This window comes from Palaemon carinicauda, chromosome 1 (assembly GCF_036898095.1).
Source record: "Palaemon carinicauda isolate YSFRI2023 chromosome 1, ASM3689809v2, whole genome shotgun sequence".
Classification (NCBI taxonomy): domain Eukaryota; kingdom Metazoa; phylum Arthropoda; class Malacostraca; order Decapoda; family Palaemonidae; genus Palaemon; species Palaemon carinicauda.
Genome location: NC_090725.1, coordinates 236,188,547 through 236,210,321, shown reverse-complemented (window position 1 = coordinate 236,210,321; position 21,775 = coordinate 236,188,547). Strand labels below are relative to the sequence as shown.

Below are 21,775 nucleotides of genomic sequence, written 5' to 3'. Positions count from 1 at the left end.
GTCTGATTTCAGTGAGTTCAACCCTTGGTAAAAATAACACATAAGACTATATATACAATTGTTCATAAATATTATGCATTTAATTGTTCATAACTATTATGCATTTATTTTGAGAATATTTTGATACTGTAGTTCCATAAAAAATGAAACAACTTAGAGCACCACAATAAAAACAACTCGGAGCACCATAATGAAATAAAAAATACAGTAATTAATACATTGCAACACTTGGCAAATGGGTATTAAATGAAAACAAATAATAAAGCACTAGAATACCATGCATTTAAATAGGGAGACCTGTCAATATCATGTTGCTGTAAAAATGTATTAATTAAAAAAAAGATATTTACTTTACTGAGGTACTTCATATTGGACTAGAAACTGACTAGACAACAATGTAATTCTATACATAAAAATACTGTTAGATCCCAGCACCATAACACTAAATAATTAAAAATATGCAAAAAATATACTGTAACATAAGGATTTGTGAAGAAGACCAAATTAATTACACTCATCAATCACTTCAACATCACATTAATACGAGTCACACTTACGAAACCTTTTTCTCTTTTTCCACTGGGTGCATGTGTTGGCCTCCTTGGTGACAATGCATTGAATTCCACAGATGGATAGCCTCACTTGGGTCATATGTAGAATCTTCAGGGAAATTTAATTTGATTAACATCAAATCTGAAAGAGGATTGGCTTTAAGACAACCTCAATCACTTTTGATCGCCTTCACCTGTAGGTTAGCCAGGGCACCAACCACCCGTTGAAATACTACTGCTAGAGAGTTATGGGGTCCTTTGACTGACCAGACAGTACTACATTGGCTCCTTCTCTCTGGTTATGGTTCACTTTCCCCTTGCCTACACATACACCAAATAGTCTGGGATATTCTTTACAGATTCTCCTCTGTCCTCGTACACCGGACAACAGTGATATTACCACATAATTCTTCTTCACCCAAAGGGGTTAACTACTGCACTAATTGTTCAGTGGCTACTTTCCTATTGGTAAGGGTAGAAGAGAGACTTTAGCTATGGTAAGCAGCTCTTCTAGGAGAAGGACACTCCAAAATCAAACCATTGTTCTCTAGTCTTGGTTAGTGCCATAGCCTCTGTACCCTAGTCTTCCACTGTCTTGGGTTAGAGTTCTCTTGCTTGAGGGTACACTTGAGCACACTATTCTAACTAATTTCTCTTCCTCTTGTTTTGTTAAATTTTTTTATAGTTTATATAGGAGAAATATTTTAATGTTACTTTTCTTAAAATATTTTATTTTTAATTGTTTCCTTTCCTCACTGGTCTGTTTTCCCTTTTTGGGGCCCCTGGGCTTATAGCATCATGCTTTTCCAATTAGGGTTGTAACTTAGCAAGTAATAATAATAATAATAATAATAGTAATAATAATAATCTCGCTGAATCCTCTCTCAGTCAGCTGAGTGGTCAGTAGCCCTAAGGACCAAGTCCATTAGTGACAAGATGTTCTTGAAGGAGGATCAATGCTTTAGATTCACCTCAGCCCATGTCAACTTCTGAATCGTAGATCTCTACCAAATATATTCAATACATATTTCTTGAACAAATGTCATGAGTTGCTTCTCTCTTCTTCCAACCTAGGTCGCTTTGTACCCATCTCAAGTGGCTTATTAACACCTTTCTGGAAATTCCACATTGTAAAGCTGTTTTGACAGTTGAAGATGGCAACAAAAACACGCGCTTATATGGATGATAATATGGTTATGAGTATTGAAATCTGCTAGTCATATTATCCAGTGATAGTATGTGATATTCAACGAGAATGCGTCGTATACAAGCACAGTGGCAATAAAATCAACACATTTGTCTTGTAAACATCTGACATGCTTCCTGTTTGGTGGCTTGGTTAACGATTTTTTCAATTAACAAGCCTGTCACTTTTTTGGAAAATAGATATTCAACTAGCCAACCGGGCTGACTGGTAACTGAACAAATGAGAAATTAAGTCGCCTAAGGTGACCGAACTACCAAAAATTTCGAGCCATGGAGTATATGTTCACAAATAAATACAGTAGGAATTGGGTTAAAGATTTTCAAAAACATATCTCAAGTTCTTTTTTACATAAAAATCACTTGCTCAGAATTTGTTAAAACTGGATTCATCATCATCTCCTCCCATGCCTATTGACGGAAAGGGCCTCAGTAAGATTTCGCGTCATCTCTTTCTTGAGCTTTTAAATCAATATTTCTCCATTCATGCTCTCCTCCTTCACGTTTCATTGTCCTCAGCCATGTAGGACTGGGTCTTCCAACTCTTCTAGTGCCTTGTGGAGCCCAGTTGAAAGTTTAGTGAACTAACCTCTCTTGAAGAGTGCAAAGAGCATGCCCAAACCATCTCTATCTACCCCTTCCCATGATCTCATTCACATATGGCACTCGGGAAATCTCACTTATAGTTTCATTTCTAATCCTGTCCTCACATTTAACTTCCGATATTCTTCTGTGGGCTTTGTTCTTAAATCTACAAAATCTGTTGGATATTGTTTCATTGTCATACCAAGACTTAAGTTCATACAGTAACACCAATCTCACTAAACTGATATATAGCCTGAATTTCATATGTAATTTCAGGTGATTTGATTTCCAAATTTTCCAAATTTTACTTAATCTAACCATTGTCTGATTTGCTTTTTTTTTAATCTTTCATTAAACTCCAATTCTAGAGATCCTGTATTAGAGGTCATAGTTCCTAAATATTTAAATGATTCCACCTCATTATCCATACTCCTTGCAATGATATTTCATCTTCCATTGTATATTCCATTCTCATCATCTCTGTCTTTCTTCTATTTATCTTGAGCCAAACCTCATGTGACATTTCATGCATTCTGGTAATGAAGCTTGGCAAGCCCTGTGTTATTCTGCTAATAACAGTATCATCAGCATACTCTAGGTCAGCTAATTTCCTGTTACCAATCCAGTTCAATACTTCTCTACTATCCCCAACTGTACAATGCATTACAAAATCCATGAGGAGGATAAACAACATAGGTGACAAACACATTCCCTTGGAGTACTCCACTATTCAGTGGAAATTCATTTGATAGGACTCCAATAACATTATCTTTGCACTTGCTATGCTTAGGAACAGACTTAATAAAATAAATATATTTAAGAAGAATAACATAATAACGCAGGACTCTCCACAAAATTGGCCGGTGCACATTATCAAAGGCTTTTTCATAGTCCACAAATGCCAAAAGTGGATTTCTATATTCTACACATTTCTGAACCAAAAGGAAAATTTGGTCAATACAACTTCTACCTTTTCTAAATACTGCTTGTTCATCACTCAGTTTTTCATCAATTTTTCTCTCTAGTGTCTTTAAAATGAGTACAGTACAGTATATATAATTTCTTGACAACGGACGTAACTGTGATGCCTTTGTAATTATTGCAATCAGTCAGATTTCTCTTTTTTGCCATTTTCACCAACAATCCAAGCTCCCATTCATCAGATTTTGCCTCCACACCATATTCTACAAAATAATCTTGTAAGAATTCCGGGAATCACTTCATTTTCGGCCAATATCATCTCAGCAGTTATTCCATCGTATCCAGGGGCTTTCCATCTCTAGTTATTTAAAGATAGCTTCAACTTCAAACACACTTAATATTGATCAATCTTGGCTGCATCAAGGTCTTCCTCAGCTTCAGGCATATCAATCAAATTATACCCTTCATATCTCTTACTCATGAGCTCACTAAAGTGTTCCATGCAACGTTGCCTTTCTTCGTCTTTTGTTGTTATAGCAGATCCATCTCTCTTTCTTATGCGTATATGCTTTTTTTTGGCCCAATATAGATTTCATTAATAATCTTATGAGCAATTCTTACACCATAGCCACTCCCTGAATTCAAAGCTTTGTCAGCCTCATCTGCTTTCCTGTCTAAATATTCTCTCCAGTTATTCCCAGGTTTTCTTTTGACTTCACTATCATAACTTGAATACTTAGAATGCTCTACCTTGTAATTTTCATTACTGTACTTCCCCGAAAACTTTCAACAATCAATTTCTGTCTTTGTCTCCTAAAATATTTTCCAAAAGCAATAATCTTATTTTTTTAGGTGAAAGGGATCCTAACTGTGTTTTGAAACCAACTCTCTCATACATTAATCTTCAAAAAGAACCCTTAATATAGTAACACGTACAAAGGTCTTTTGCAGCTACCTTTCATCCCCAGCTGCATTCCTTTCTTATTTTCACTTTCATTCTTTCTCTAAGCATATTTTTAAACTTCAAACCTTTCTCCAATTTTTACCTTAGGAGAAAATCCCTTTGGCAAGCCCTATGAGTCTAGAAATGGAGCTTAGTAATCTTATTAAATTGATTGATAAAAATAATCTTTCATATGGAAATCACCCTCAGATTTATATTTCTATTCAATATCAGAGGAAAGAAGGATCACAATATGAAGCAATCCCATAAATGTAAAATATACCTCAGTAAATATGACAAATTCGAAGATAATTTGTATTTTTCCTAACCATACAAACCTTAGCTATTTACAGAGGGTTTACCTTTTAGCGCAGCTGAAATGACGAGCCAATAGGTTTAACGAGGGTTAATTACCCCCGCGCTAGTTAGCGGGGGGTGGGGAAGGGTAGCTTGCTACCCCTCCCCCCTCCACACACCGGTGACTTGGGGGTCAGGGATGGTGGGCACATAAGTGTAAATAGCTAAGGTTTGTATGGTTAGGAAAAATACAAATTATCTTCGAATTTGTCATTTGTTCCGTAACCGAAATACAAACCACGCTATTTACAGAGGGTGACTTACCCCTTAGGAAGGGTGGAAAGTCCCCAGCCTTACTGACTTCGGCTTGCCCGGGGGCTCGATCCCTCAGTGAGCAGCACTAGAGAGAGGGAGCCCCTGTACCTCACAAGTTCCTAGCATCGCTAGGAACGAGTGGCCTACATAAGCAGTGTGAGGAGGAGAGTGTGACTCGTCCTATGAAGTTGACCTTGAGACCTTCAGATAGGAATTCTAGGATAGGACGTTCCAAATATCACCTCGTCAGGGTATGGGAGACGCAACAGTATTAAGCTTAATACTAGGAGCACAAAGAAGCATGGGTCAGCTATGCGAGGACCAGGATGCTGCTTCCCCAAGAGAGGGGAGAATGAAGAAAGAAGTAAGGGTCAGACATACTCTTTCATTCACGCAGACTAAGACCGGGTAACAACGCCCTCAACCTACTGCTACTTGTCCAAAAAGGAGCCTGAGGTTAGACCAGCTGTTGTGCAGCCACCACAGGGCCGATAGAAAACGTATCGAGGCTCCTGTGGGTCACGTCTTGCAGGTAGTGGGCTGTGAAGGTCGTTTGACGCTTCCAGACCCCAGCTTGAAGTACCTGCGTCAGAGAAGTCTCTCTTGAAAGCCAGGGATGTAGCAATACCCCTGACATCGTGGGCCCGAGGGCGACGTGACGGAGGAGGGTCAGGATTCAGGGCATGGTGGATAACCCTTCGAATCCAAGCTGAGATGGTGTTCCTGGTGACCCTCCTCTTAGTCCTGCCTTTGCTCACAAACAAAGCTCGCACATGAGGACGGACTGAAGCCGTTCTCTTCAAGTAGTGCCTCAGACACCTCACTGGACATAGTAGCAGCTGGTCTGGGTCGCTTGTTACAGAACGGAGACTCGCGATCCTGAAAGAGTCGAACCGAGGATCCGGCACTCCAGGATTCTGAGTCTTGGCAACAAACTCAGGGACGAACCTGAACGTTACCTCCCCCCATCCCCTTGAATGGGCGATGTCGTACGAGAGACCATTTAGTTCACTAACTCGCTTGGCCGAAGCCAAGGCGATTAGGAGAGCCGTCTTCCAAGACAGGTGGCGATCGGAGGCCTGGCGTAATGGCTCGAAGGGAGGTCTCTTAAGAGACCTGAGGACTCGAACCACGTTCCAAGGAGGGGGTCTCACTTCGACTGGGGGCAGGTAAGCTCATAGCTACGTATGAGTAAAGAGAGTTCTAGTGATGAAGAAATATCCACGCCCTTCAATCTGAAGGCCAAACTTAAGGCTGAGCGATAGCCTTTCACTGCCGAGACAGAAAGGCGCATTTCTTCCCGCAGATACACGAGGAAGTCCGCTATTGCTGGAATAGTGGCATCGAGTGGAGAGATACCCCTTCCACGACACCAACCACAAAAGACTCTCCACTTTGCTTGGTAGACTCCCTCAGAGGACCTTCGCAGGTGCCGAGATATTCTCTCCACAACCTGTTGCGAAAAGCCTCTCTCCGCGAGGAGACGCTGGATAGTCTCCAGGCGTGAAGCCGAAGCGAGGCTACGGCCCTGTGAGGGACGCCGGAGTGGGGTTGTCTGAGAAGCTCGTGTCGTGGAGGAAGCTCCCTCGGGAGTTCCGTCAGGAGCTGCAGAAGGTCCGGAAACCATTCCGCGTGATGCCATAGCGGAGCTACCAGAGTCATCGAACAGTTGACCGATAGTCTGGTCTTGAGCACCCTTCTCATCAGACAGAACGGTGGGAAGGCGTACACGTCGATGTTGTCCCACCGCTGCTGGAAAGCATCTAGCCAGAGTGCCTTGGGATCCGGGACTGGGAAGCAGTACAGGGGCAGCTTGAAGTTCAAGGCTGTCGTGAACAAGTCCACAGTCGGGGAACCCCACAAAGTCAGGACTTTGTTGGCTATCTGAGGATCCAAAGACCACTCGGTACTCACTATCTGCGAAGCCCTGCTCAGACTGTTGGCGAGCACATTCCTCTTGCCAGGAATGAAGCGAGCTGATAAGTGTTATCGAGTGGGTTTCGGTCCACCTCAGAGTCTCTACTGCAAGATGGGATAGCTGTTGCGAAAAAGTGCCTCCCTACTTGTTGATATAAGCCACTACCGTGGTGTTGTCGCTCATCACCACCACGGAGTGACCTGCCAGGGACCGTTGGAACTGCTGAAGAGCCAGAAAGACAGCCTTCAATTCTAGCAGGTTGATGTGTAGGCACTTTTCTGATTCTAACCAAAGGCCTGAGGCCCTCTGGTTCAGAACATGCGCCCCCCACCCTTCTTTTGACGCGTCCGAAAACAGAGTCAATTCCGGGGGGAGGACGAGAAGACTCACTCCCTTCCGCAGGTTCTCATCGACCAGCCACCACCGCAAGTCCGTCTGGACTCACTCCCTTCCGCAGGTTCTCATCGACCAGCCACCACCGCAAGTCCGTCTGGACTCACTCCCTTCCGCAGGTTCTCATCGACCAGCCACCACCGCAAGTCCGTCTGTTCCAGAGACCCCATTGGGATCAGAATGTCCGGGGAATCGGATCCTTGATTCCACCGGGACTTGAGCCGCCATTGAAGGGATCTCATCCTGAGGCGGCTGTTTGGAACTACAGTAGACGGGCCAGGGAGGATAGGTGGCCTAAGAGACGCAACCACGATTGGGCGGGGAGTTCTTTTCGCCTGAGGGAGGGTTCTGCCACCCTCCTCAGTCTTGCTATCTGGTCGTCTGATGGAAAGGCTTTGTGGAGATTGGTGTCTATTACCATGCCTAGATAAACCAGTCGTTGGGACGGCTGCAGAGAGGACTTCTCGAGGTTTACCACGATCCCCAGATCCTGGCAAAGATCCAGAAGCCTGTCTCGGTGCCGAAGAAGGGTCGACTCCGAGTCTGCTAGGATCAGCCAATCGTCCAGGTAACGAAGGAGACGAATGCCGTTCCTGTGCGCCCAAGATGAAATCAGGGTGACACTCTGGTGAACACCTGAGGAGCTGTGGAGAGACCGAAACACAGCACCTTGAACTGGTAGATCTTGTTGTCTAGGCAAAATCTCAGGTACTTCCTGGAAGACGGATGGATTGGGATCTGGAAGTACGAGTCCTTTAGATCCAGTGTGCACATGAAGTCTTGTGGTCTCACCGCAAGTCTGACCATGTCTGCTGTCTCCATGCTGAACCGGGTTTGTTTGACAAACCTGTTCAGAGCTGAGAGATCGATGACGGGTCTCCAGCCTCCAGTAGCCTTCTCTACAAGAAAGAGTCGACTGAAGAAGCCTGGGGAGCCGTCCACGACCTCCTGGACAGCACCCTTCTCGAGCATGGTCTCGACTTCGGCCTGAAGGGCCAGCCCCTTTGCCGATCCCGTGGCATAGGAGCTCAACGACACTGGATTCGCTGTCAGGGGAGGTTGAGATGTTGTGAACGGGACGCGATAGCCTTGGCCGATCACTGAGACCGTCCAACCATCGGCCCCGTGTTGCCGCCACCTGCGGACGCCTTCACAAGGCATCCCCCCACAGGTGGACATGCAGGGGGACTGCCACCCCTAGGGCTTGCGGCCGCGGCCGCCACCCCTAGGAGTCTTGCCTCCCCTGGAGGACTTACCGCCCCTCTTGACCTTGGCTGGAAAGGGCTGGGGCTTAGACACCACCTTCTTAGCTGCCGGTGCCTGTTTGGGAGCCTTGCGAGGCTGTTGCTGCTGTTGTGGCGGGGCTGGAGGCTTATAGGGCAGTCTTTATAGAAAACAAAGGAAAAATACCATTTTGGTCTACACCTCCATAAGCATCAAGGTCCATCAAGAGAGCTTTAATTTCACAAGATCAAAAAGCTAAACTAATTAGTTTAGCCTCAGGGAAACAGGAATGAGGAAGTTCGAGTTTCTGCCAAAAGGTTGCCTTTTGCTTTGGACAGTGAGTGCCAAAGCCATCTGGTTTAAGTAAAGGAGGAACTGTTGCATCTACACCAAAGAGTGCAGATTTAAGGGTGGTCCACCACTTATGCTCCTGGGCTGTACCAGAAAGGGTTTCTTTTATGGTTAAACTGTATTCTTTTCATTTGCAGCATAAACTCTCTGAGCAAAAGCTCTAAGCTGAGTACAGTATAGTTATTCCACGTAAAATCTGATCTGTTACCCTTCCAAAGATGATAGGTCTCCTGCTTTTCCAAATAAGCATGTCTTGATTTTGAACTTACTGTATTTGAAAAAATTTTCATTTATTGCTGAGAGGTTTTTATTTTTAATTACAGTACCATAAGTTAAAAGCTATTATGCATGGGACTTACTATACACAAAATACAGTACACTGTTATGCCAAATCCTTCAGTGTTTTTGTCATCTATATGAAAACAATTTTTGCCATATTGAGATTGTAAGTGGAAGTTGGGTAATTCACCAAATTATCCAAATTTTTGTGAAAAAGTACATACATACATACATATACCAAGGCACTTTCCCGAATTTTGGGGGGTAGCCAACATCAAACAAATAAAACAAAAAAGGGGACCTCTCCTCTCTACGTTCCTCCCAGCCTGACGAGGGACTCAACCGAGTTTGGCTGGTACTGCTAGGGTACCACAACCCACCCTCCCCCATTATCCACCACAGAGGAAGCTTCATAACGCTGAATCCCCTACTGCTGCTACCTCCGCGGTCATCCACGGCACCGGAGGAAGCAGCAGGGCCTACCGGAGCTGCGTCACAATCGCTCGCCATTCATTCCTATTTCTAGCATGCTCTCTTGCCTCTCTCACATCTATCCTCCTACCACCCAGAGTTTTCTTCACTCCATCCATCCACCCAAACCTTGGCCTTCCTCTTGTACTTCTCCCATCAACTCTTGCATTCATCACCTTCTTTAGCAGACAGCCATTTTCCATTCTCTCAATATGGCCAAACCACCTCAACACATTCATATCCACTCTAGCTGCTAACTCATTTCTTATACCCGTTCTCACCCTCACTACTTCGCTCCTAACTCTATCTACTCAAGACACACCAGCCATACTCCATAGACACTTCATCTCAAACACATTCAATTTCTGTCTCTCCCTCACTTTCATTCCCCACAACTCCAATCCATACATCACAGTTGCGACAATCACTTTCTCATACAGAACTCTCTTTACATTCATGCCCAACTCTATTTTTTACTACTCCCTTAACTGCCCCCAACACTTTGCATCCTTCATTCACTCTCTGACGTACATCTGCTTCCACACCACCATTTGCTGCAACAACAGACCCCAAATACTTAAACTGATCCACCTCCTCAAGTAACTCTCCATTCAACATGACATTCAACCTTGCACCACTTTCCTTTCTCGTACATCTCATAACCTTACTCTTATCCACATTAACTTTCAACTTCCTTCTCTCACACACCCTTCAAAATTCTGTCACTAATCGGCCAAGCTTCTCTTCCGCATCTGCAACCAGTACAGTATCATACGCAAACAACAATTGATTTACCTCCCATTCATGGTCATTCTCATCTACCAGTTTCAATCCTCGTCCAAGCACTCAAGCATTCACCTCTCTTACCACTCCATCAACATACAAGTTAAACAACCATGGCGACATCACACATCCCTGTCTCAGCCCCACTCTCACCGGAAACCAATCGCTCACTTCATTTCCTATCCTAACACATACTTTACTACCTTTGTAAAAACTTTTCACTGCTTGCAACAACCTTCCACCAACTCCATATAACCTCATCACATTCCACATTGCTTCCCTATCAACTCTATCATACGCTTTCTCCAGATCCATAAACGCAACATACACCTCCTTACCTTTTGCTAAATATTTCTTGCATATCTTCCTAACTGTAAAACTCTGATTTATACAACCCCTACCACTTCTAAAACCACCCTGTACTTCTAAGATTGCATTCTCTGTTTTATGCTTAATCTTATTGATCAGTACTCTACCATACACTTTTACAACCACACTCAACAAACTAATACCCCTTGAATTAAAACACTCATGCACATCTCCCTTACCCTTATATAGTGGTACAATACATGCGCAAACCCAATCTACTGGTACCATTGACAACACAAAACACACATTAAACAATCTCACCAACGATTCAAGTACAGTCACACCCTCTTCCTTCAACATCTCAGCTCTCACACCATCCATACCAGATGCTTTTCCTACTCTCGTTTCATCTAGTGCTCTCCTCACTTCCTCTCTTGTAATCTCTCTCTCATTCTCATCTCCCATCACCGGTACCTCAACACCTGCAACAGCAATTATATCTGCCTCCCTATTATCCTCAACATTCAGTAAACTTTCAAAATATTCCGCCCACCTTTTCCTTGCCTCCTCTCCTTTTAACAACCTTCCATTTCCATCTTTCACTGTCTCTTCAATTCTTGAACCAGCCTTCCTTACTCTCTCCACTTCTTTCCAAAACTTCTTATTCTCTTCACCTCTTATTCTCTTCATATGAATGACCCAATCCCTGACCCCACCTCAGGTCAGCTGCCCTCTTTGCCTCACTTACATTGCGCTTTACTTCCACATTTTTCTCTCTATATCTTTCATACTTCTCTACACTATTACTCTGCAGCCATTCTTCAAATGCTCTCTTTTTCTCTTCCACTTTTACCTTCACTCCTTCATTCCACCATTCATTGCCCTTCCTCATGCTGCCTCCAACAAACTTCTTGCCACACACATCACCTGCAATCCCAACAAAATTTTCTTTTACTAACTTCCACTCCTCTAAATCACCAGTTTCTCTTACTTTCACTTTGTCATATGCCATTTTCAACCTTTCTTGATATTTACTTTTTACCCTCGGTTTTATTAGCTCTTCAACCCTCACTAGCTCCCTTTTACATCCACCTACTCTATTCCCCAACTCTTTTGCTACAACTAATTTTCCTTTCACCAAAAAATTATCAGACATATCGTTAGCCATACCCCTAAACATGTACACGTCTTTCAATCTTCCAAACATTCTTTTAGTTATCAACACATAATCCATTAACACCCTTTCTACCACTCTTCCATTTGCCACTCTTACTCATGTATATTTGTTTTTATCTTTCTTTTTGAAAAAGCTAGAACTTATCACCATCTCTTGCTCAACACACATACCTACCAGTCTCTCACCACTCATTTTCACCTGGTACGCCATACTTCCCAATGACACCTTCTACCTCTCCAGCGCCCACTCTAGCATTTAAGTCACCCATGACAACTACATAATTGTGAAAAAGTACTTACAATAAATATTCATCATTTATTTTCAATTATTGTCAGTAAGGTTTATTCCAATTTATCAAACTGAATTTATTGCGTTTTACTTAAATTTAAATACAAATAATAATGATGTATGAAAAATCAATTCAAAACTCTGATAAAGAATTATATTCCTGAAAAGTAAAATTACGCTTCAATAAATACATAAGTAAAATACCATAAAATATCCTTATACTGTACCTGTAGACAAAGCAGGACTCAAGACTATTTCCTACAGCAATGAAAGGAGATATTTCTCGGTCATCAGTTGCACCATCTTTTTCTTTAACATAAGCTGTAAATATTACAAATTTTTTAAGTCATTTGTATTTTTCCTAGCTATACAAACCAGTTGCATCATTTCTTTTTTCAAATTAAGCTGTACATATATCTTTTTTTTCAGTAATTTGAGCTTTTCCTAGCTCTGCAAACAAGTTGCACCATCTTTTTTTTTTTAACATCAGCTGTAAATATCACAAGTTTTCAAAGTAATTTGTATTTTTCCTAGCTATACAAACCCATTACACCATCTTTTTCTTTTACATAAGCTGTAAATATCACAAATTTTCTCATCTGTATTTTTTTCTATCTATACATACATTTTCAACATAAGCTGTAAATATAAAATATTTTTTTAAAGTAATTTGTATTTTTCTTACCTATACATACTGTACCCAATTCCTTTACGTAGGGAGTATGATTTCGGTGTGAAGCTGGAAAGCCGCTGAATCATTTAAAGAGCAGTTAAGCGACAGGTGGGAGCAAGGATTAGAAACCCTGCCCCCTATTTGTCCAAGTCTCTTCACTTTTGACCTTCCGGCTCAGGATTGAAAGGGGTGATTGAGAAGGAAAGTATAATCTAAAGGACTTAGGTTGTACGGCAGGGAAAAATACAAATTACTTTAAAAATTTGATTTGTTCCTATACGAATAAAGACCATCGTCCTTTAGGTTAGGTAAGGAGACTCAATGTTTGGTGGGTTGGCAGTCCCCTAGAATCATACTAGGAGGTTCTTTTTCTTCCCTGGAAATGTCAATCTACCTTGTCCCGTATGGAAGTGAAGGAGATGACTCAAGCAACCTCCTATCTGTCTGTCATTGGGATGAATAGGCTGATCGGGCCTGTCCTGTCCAAGAAGATTGGTGCATGGTCAAAGCAGGGATTCCTTTCCCCCAAATGGGAAGGCAGTCCAGAATAATTACTTGGCATAAGATGACCAAAGGGTTTATATATATTCCACCATCTTCATCCTCCTGAGAACTTCTTTAGGTTCTAAAGAATGGAGCTCAGAATTGCAATTCATCAGCATCACGTCAGACCCAGCAAGTAACGCTTTGACCACTTCATCCCCAAGATAGGGACAGAAAGAATGGAGAAAAATGGCAAGTCATTGTGCCTCCATTCCAGAATTACATTCATACATTACCATACACAAGATTCTGGGTAACTAAACCACTAATTGAGCACCCACCATAAAATCAAGCACACAGGCATCAAGGGGCTTGTGAGTACTCCTGTAGAATAAAGGCCAAGAAGATGGTCTGGTGCATATACAACCCAACCTTCATCCCACAGCCGACTACAAGTTTCTTCCACTTATATATTTTTTACTGTATGTACTGTGCATAAAGAAAATATTAATACAATATAAGAGTATTGGAAAAGATAATACAGATAGAAGGTGGTTTAATATTAGTATGGGAGAGATTTATAAAGGTTTAAAATATACGTAAATAATAAGATAAATAGGATATTTATCGGATTTTTACCCATAATGGGGTGGCCTGGAACCAATTATCAGCGATAGCTGAGGGAATACCGTACTAACTATGGACTGACGTACAGGTACTAAAAGTAAGTGTCTTTCAGATCCACTGAATGCAAGAAGTCTTCATCTGATGGAATTCTTTGAGTGATTCACTTCAACATCCCTCCTACCTCTATCCAGAAGGCCAGAGTTCTTGGGATGTTGACAAAAAGGGATGAGTACTCTATCAACAAAGAGAGAAGGGGCTGAAGAGGGTAGTAAGCACTCGTCCCAAAGGAAAGGACTCACAATACCCAAGGCTCAGCTTGTTTACCAAAGGCATGACAAGCATCCCCATACACTTGGATGAGAGGAAAACACTAGGGTGAAGGCTGCAACACGTAACCCTCTTCTTTCCTTCTTCTGCCGCCCAACTGCCTGTAAGAAACAGGTAAAGTAATTCCAAAGAGATGCATGCTCCAGTTTTTTCCAGGAAGTTATGGGCGGTTCTACCAGAGTCTAGGAAAGGCCCGAAGTGACAGAGACACTTCTGAGGTAACTTGCTTGAGTTTGGGGTACCCCAGGATTGCCCAGGTCCTTGTGGAACACCTAAGTGCTACCCAATGACTGAGGACAGATCCCTATTATCCCCCTACGACTGTCTACCCTCGATATACATGAGCGTCAGTCAGAAATACTGACCCAGAATTATCTGTTCCCTTGGGCATTACTGGTCCAAGGTCTGTTGCCCTAGGACCAAAGAAAATCTGGATTCACTGTCCTGGAGTAGGATCATGTAGCACATTGCAAATCAATTATTAGACTGATAAGCCAAACCATTGTACACACAAAGCAGGAGCAGTAGCACCACATCTGAGAACTAATCATACTACATTCACCACCTAATGAGGAACTTAAATATAATCATCGAGTATGATGGACTAATATTAAATTATGTGAGCTATTTACAAGGGGTACTCAGTCAAAGCCAGGTATAGTACGTCAATTTTCCAGTCAAGAGATTTGGAAATTCAAACCACATCCACATAAACTGGAATTTAGCCTTCTACAGTAAGGTTTGAATTTAAAAGGCAAATTTAGTTTTCTGTAAATATAAAAAGTAGAATAACTTTTTGAATAAAAACCCATGACTTGAAAACTTTCTTTGATGCCCTACTTTTCAGTTTCTAATGGGTTAAGACACACAGAATGGGCTGTTTTGGTAGCTCGGACCTTCTATGCATGTGCATAATTTACACAACTAAGATTTTTTCTTCTTCCTTAGCTAAGGTTTGAAGAGGTTTATTCCATATAAAACAGAATGGGATTTTAAGTTTTCAATTTATATTAGAAAATTAATTCTACTTTGCATTTTTATAAAAACAAATAAATTCTGATATAGTGTACCACTAAACAATTCTTTGAAATTGCTCTCATTTTATTTTCAATACATAAAATACATTTTAATTTATTTAAAACCATACCCTCAAGGATTTCTGGCACAGCAACACTGGCAGTTTGGTTATATATCTTCACAGATGGCGAAGGATAATCCCACTCCATAACTCTAGTTGCTTCAATTGTAGGAGTTGATTCCAATTTGACTAGAAATATATGAACTTTGCCATTCTCACCACTTGTACCAGTTATCCTTCTGCAACAAAACAAGAACAGTTAAATTCCCTTGAAAAAAATATTGTTTAAATATATTTTCAAACAATCTTCAAAAACATTGCAAATAAGAAAATGCATCATTGCCAACATGAAAAATTATGAGAGTTTTAGTTTACAACAAGTTTTTATTTGGACGAGCTTGACAATAAAAGTAATATTGATACTAATGGAAATTTCAATGGAATGAACAATCCAATTCCCAAAATCACTAGAAAAAATATTGAAAAAATATGAAACTTTGACAATAATTCTCTTGAAAGATAACATACTACAGTATATAAGTACTATAGGAAAAGAGAGAAAGGAAAGATTTCCAAAACTTAGTACTAAAAATATTTAAAATACAAAACATGGCACAAAGGAAATACTAGCACGCAAAATGAAATATATTACTGCATAGCTTAAAAGTAAGGCCCAGCAGGCATTATTAGGCTACTTGAGAAAAGGAGGACCTCTTCTTCAGCTTAAGGGGACTGTCTGCTATGGTGGATAATAAATCTGTAACAACTTGAAAAAATCGAAAATCAAGTTATTGTTTCTACGTATGCAGAAACATATCGTATATGCTCTCCAGAAGTTTCAGTCAATTATTTTTACAAATAATGAAGATAAAACAGTCTTTAAATGATGACGTCATCCTAACTGCGTCGTCTGCATGACTCAGTTTGACAGGATCATCTTTGCGTATTTATTCCTGCATATATACAACAATTTCTTCCATTATGTTTCGAAATCTTGTACGTTTGGCAGTGATGGAATGTATTGTGAGATGATAGGAACTATGAGAAGACCAATATTGGAGCCAGTAACTCCAAAGACATCTGAGAGGTGTGACGCACGTGCGTTTGTTTACTTGCTTATGTGCACGTTGTTTGTACATTCTCAGGAACTTTATAGCAATGCATTGTAGGTAGTAGGTTGGCCAGGGCACCAGCCACCCATTGAGATATTACCTCTAGAAAGTTTTGAGGTCCGTTGACTGGCCAGACAATACTGTACTTCATTGGATCCTTCTCTCTGGTTACAGTTCACTTTCCATTTGCCTACACATATACCGAATAGTCTAACCTATTCTCTATAGATTCTCCTCTGTCCTCATACACCTGACAACACTGAGATTACCAAACAATTCTTCTTCACCTAAGGGGTTGACTCATCATCATCATCATCATCATCATCTCCTTCCATGCCTATTGACGCATGTGCGTTTATTTACTTGTTGTTTGCGTGTACGTTGTTTGTACATTCTCGGGAACTTTACAGCAATGCCTTGTAGGTAGTAGGTTGGCCAGGGCACCAGCCACCCATCGAGATACTACTGCTAGAGAGTTTTGAGGTCTTTTGACTGGCTAGACAGTACTGTACTTCATTGGATCCTTCTCTCTGGTTACGGTTCACTTTCCCTTTGCCTACACATACACCGAATAGTCTGGCCTATTCTCTATAGATTCTCGTTTGTCCTCATACACCTAACAAAACTGAGATTACCAAACAATTCTTCTTCACCCAAAGGGTTAACTCATCATCATCATCATCTCCTTCCATGCCTATTGACGCAAAGGGCCTCTTAGATTTTGCCATTCGTCTCTATCTTGAGCTTTTAAATCAATAATTCTCCATTCATCATTTCCTACTTTACGCTTCATAGTCCTCAGCCATGTAGTTCTGGGTCTCCCAACTCTTCTAGTGCCTTGAGGAGCCCTGTTGAAAGACTGGTGAACTAATCTCTCTTGGGGAGTGCAAAGAGCATACCCAAACCATCTCCATCTGCTCCTTACCATGATTTCATCCACATATGGCACTCGAGTAATCTCTCTAAAAGTTTCATATCTTATCTTGCCCTGCCATTTAACTCCCAATATTCTTCTGAGGGCTTTTGTTCTCAAATCTACTAAATCTCTTGAATATTGCTTCGTCATACCACGACTCATGTTCATACAGTAACACTGATCTCATTAAATTGATATATAGAGTGATTTTTGTGTGTAATTTCAGGTGATTTGTTTTCCAAATTTTATTTAACCTAGCCATTGTCTGATTTGCTTTTCTCAATCTTTCATTAAACTCCAATTCTAAAGACCCTGTATTAGAGATCATTGGAGACTCACATTTAGGTGGGTGGGAGACCAAGACCTAATGGCTGGTCCCTGACCCTGGGCGCGACTCTTGTGCTTCGCACGAGCTGTGGAAGAGTGCACACTATCACTTCACTAACTCCCAATGAGAGATACCGGCCTGAGAAATTGCGAGGTGTGAAACTAAGCAATGTGACTAGGTGAGGTTTCACTTGGAGCTAAGCTCCTCTTATCTGGACGTTACCCAACTTCTACTTCGCTGGGAGATCAAAGGACGTACCAAATATACATGCATATATTAGGTTAGGTTACACAAGGGACAATGAAACCCACCTGTAGTCAGAGAAGGTCAACTTGCAGAGTTCCTCGGCTTGCTCGATCCCCAAGAGAAGAGAGGGGATAATAAAGACTTAAAGGCCAGTCATGCACACATTCATACTAGAATACAACCGGGTACAGTGAACCCTCGCTACTTCGCGGTTCGACAATCGCGGATTCACCACTTCGCGGGGTTTTCCCATAACCCATATATATATACATATCGCGGATTTTCCGGAAAATTCGAAAATACCGCGAAATCTGAAGACAACCAAATACGATATTTTGTTACCTATAATTCCATTAATACTGTAATTAGTAATATCTGTTCTTACTGATTGTTCATTGCATTACATATGATATATAATTCAGCACAGAAAGAAATAAAACACGAAAAGAGAATGTGATCATACGATAATTCAGTACTGTATACAGTACGTAGTAAAATTAAATCGAACATGAAACGCAAATCAGATGCAGTCATACCATATTAGAATGGTGTACTGTAATGGATGTGCTTCTTTTCCATGAATCTTTTGTATGTATACGTACGTAGTACTGCATCCAATAATATTCTTTGTTGCAAAAATCACATTTCGAATAAGCGTACGAGAGAGAGAGAGAGAGAGAGAGAGAGAGAGAGAGAGAGAGAGAGAGAGAGAGAGAGAGAGAGAGAGAGAGAGAGAGAGAGAGAGAGAGAGAGGCGTAAAATAGCGTACGTAAAGCTGTATTATTATTATTGTTATTGTTATTATTATTGTTGTTGTTGTTAATAAAATTATTATTGTTATTATTATTATCATTATTATTATTATTATTATTACTGTACAGTATTATTATCATTATTTATTATTATTACGGTATTTACTTAATCTACGTACGTTCGGTATGCGCGGGGCATCTTCTACGAGTAGGTAACCTACGCATCATAGTACTGTAAGACGGGTTGTGATTGGTTCAAGCGCTGATAGATGACGAATCAGAACTCAAGTTTTGTTATCTAGCCTGTGATTGGTGTTTTGCCCGCATCTCCTACCCGCAGCATCTAAGTTCTCGCGGGGCTGGATCGTCCACTCTCTGTTACCGCGTATCGCTGAGTAGACGTTCTTAAGTGTGTGAATCTGTGCTGTGTGCGACTTTTTTAAGTTGAACTTTTTGTTACTGTAAATCCTACTGTAATGGCTCCCAAGCGTTCTGCTTCTCTTAAGGCTGGTAGTGAGCCTAAACGCCACCGAAGGATGACGATAGCTGAGAAGGTTACGCTTCTCGACATGTTAAAAGATGGTAGAAGTTACGCGGCCACCGGCCGCCATTTTGGCATCAACGAATCTACTGTTCGCTATATCAAGAAGGACGAGGCGAACATTAGAAAGACGGCTGCAATCACCTTTAGCAGATCAGCGAAGCGAGTCATTACAACGCGTAATAAAACGATCGTACGCATGGAAGGTGCTTTAGCTGTGTGGATTGCCGACTGCCGGAAGAAGAACATAGCGTTGGATACGAACACCATCCAAACAAAGGCTTTGAGCTTATATGAGAATTTTGCTGCAAAGGAACCTAAAGACGACGACGGCAACCATGCTGAAGATGATGATGATGCAGATGATCCTCAACCAGGGACATCCACTGATTCCCAGCCTCAGAAACGTTTTTCCGCCAGCAAAGGATGGTTCGCGAAGTTTCAGAAACGCTTCGCCCTGAAAAGCGTTTCCCTGCATGGGGAGTCTGCTTCCGCTGACACTGCCGCTGCTGAAACTTACGTGAACCAGACGTTCAAGAATATTATCGCCGAAGGTGGATACAAGCCGGAACAAGTCTTTAATATGGATGAGACTGGCTTGTTTTGGAAGAGAATGCCGTCGCGAACTTTCCTGTTCAAAGAGGAAGCCAAAGCCTCTGGCTTTAAAGCATTCAAGGATCGCGTTACCCTCGTGATGTGTGGCAATGCTGCTGGATTTTTGTTAAAGCCGGGGCTTATTTATAAGTCGAAAAATCCTCGCGCTTTGAAAAATAAAATAAGAATCTCCTTCCTGTGTACTGGATGCATAATCAAAAAGCATGGATTACGAAGATGCTGACCTCCAACTGGTTCCATCAGTGTTTTATCCCGCAAGTCAGCAAATATCTCTTAGAGAAGGGCTTGCCATTCAAGATCCTTCTCCTTATGGATAACGCTGGTGGACACGCAACTGACCTGTCGCATGAGGGCATTCAGGTTGAGTTCCTGCCACCCAACACCACGTCATTAATTCAACCGATGGACCAGGGGGTTATCAGGGCGTTCAAGGCCCTCTACACGAAGAACACCTTGGCGGACCTCGTTGCGTGTGTGGATGCTGCCCAAGATGACGAGGATGAAGATTTTAACTTGAAGGCGTACTGGCGGCAGTACACCATAGCCACGTGCCTGCAGAATATTCAGAAGGCACTTCAAGAGATGAAACCTGCAACCGTGAATGCGAGCTGGAAGAAGTTGTGGCCCGATATTGTTTACGACGACAAGGGATTTACTCCGTCGGAAATCCAACACACTGCAATATGCAAATCTGTGCAGTTGGCTGCCATAATTGGAGGTGACGGGTTTGGCGACATGACGACTGAAGACGTTGACGAGTTGTTGGACTGCCATTCCCAGCCCCTAACTGACGCAGACCTCGAAGACCTGACGAAATCGGCAAGTGAAGAAGAGAGTGATACCCAGGAAGAGACCCAAGAAAATGTCGAAGAAACGGGCTTAACATTAGAACGGCTTGCCAAGGCCTGCAACCATGCGAAGGAGTTGAAAGAAATGTTGCAAGAGTGGGACGAGGATATGGTTCGCTCGATGCAATTCTGCAACAAGATCGATGAAGACATGACTCCCTACAAAATGCTCTTGGATCGAAAAAAGAAGCAGCGGCAACAACTTCCGATCACAATGTTCTTCCAGCCTCGCAAAAAAGAGCCAGTTCCTCCTGCTAGTACGCCTTCGGAAGAAATTGAAGAAGTTTCCCAGGAAGAAGTTGAAGAGGTGTCCCAGGAAAAGACACCTCCGTCTGAAGAGACGTAAAATACTACCTGGCTGCACAGTAGAACACACCATCAGCTTCATCATCATCATTTCTACTGTGCAGCAAATTCATCGCCATCACCATTCAAGTTTTTCTTCAACTTCTTTCGTGGTGAGTACAGTAACAATCTTTATTTTTTACTTTAATATTCTTACTGTACATTCTAAAACTGTATTTGTGCCTGTTTTATAGTTTAGTACTGTACGTACTGTATGCATTAAGTTAAAGGGAAGGTTTTAAAAGTCTACATGTTGTAACCTATCATATTTTTTTTGTTTAAAATTTACATTTACGTACGTAAAACAATCTCTCTCTCTCTCTCTCTCTCTCTCTCTCTCTCTCTCTCTCTCTCTCTCTCTCTCTCTCTCTCTCTCGTAAATTGTTTTCCTGCTTTGCTACGTACAATACTGTATAAATTATATTTGTAAGGTAACATATTTTGTAAATGCTTTTACTGTAAATACTGTATGTACTGTATCATTATTTATCACTATCATCATGCGCGTTAAATGCCTTGTTTGTTCTGAGCGTGGTTGTTTACTGAGCGTACACGCCGTCGTTTCAGGCGGCGTCATAAAGAAAAACATTTCATTTGGAAGTCCTAAGAAAAATACGTAAACTAAAACATTGGTAATAAAAAAATCAACATACAGTACTGTATAATCAATATAATCGATGCAAAAACTAACCTATACATATATGTGTACACTAAATGAGTTTGTTTCTTCATTATGATCAGAGATGAACGTAAACAAAACATTGGTTGCCATTTTTTATCGTGCTTTTTAGGTGTTTAGGAAACGCATGATATAAAATCGCCTTTAATATTTGTGCCTGTTTTAGTTTAGGGTGCTGTAGTACATGCATTAAGTGT

General features: G+C 41.5%; 1 protein-coding gene across 1 annotated transcript in view; it reads right to left on the bottom strand.

Moving 5' to 3' along the window:
• LOC137638504 (KICSTOR complex protein kaptin-like) overlaps window positions 1-21,775 on the bottom strand; it is a 92,145-nt gene that overhangs the window by 48,931 nt on the left and 21,439 nt on the right. The window contains exons 5-6 of the mRNA XM_068370606.1: window positions 15,266-15,435; window positions 12,236-12,329 (exon numbers count right to left, since the gene is read on the bottom strand). Of these exons, the coding sequence (XP_068226707.1) occupies window positions 12,236-12,329; window positions 15,266-15,435 (264 nt within the window). The remainder of the gene's footprint in view (window positions 1-12,235; window positions 12,330-15,265; window positions 15,436-21,775) is intronic.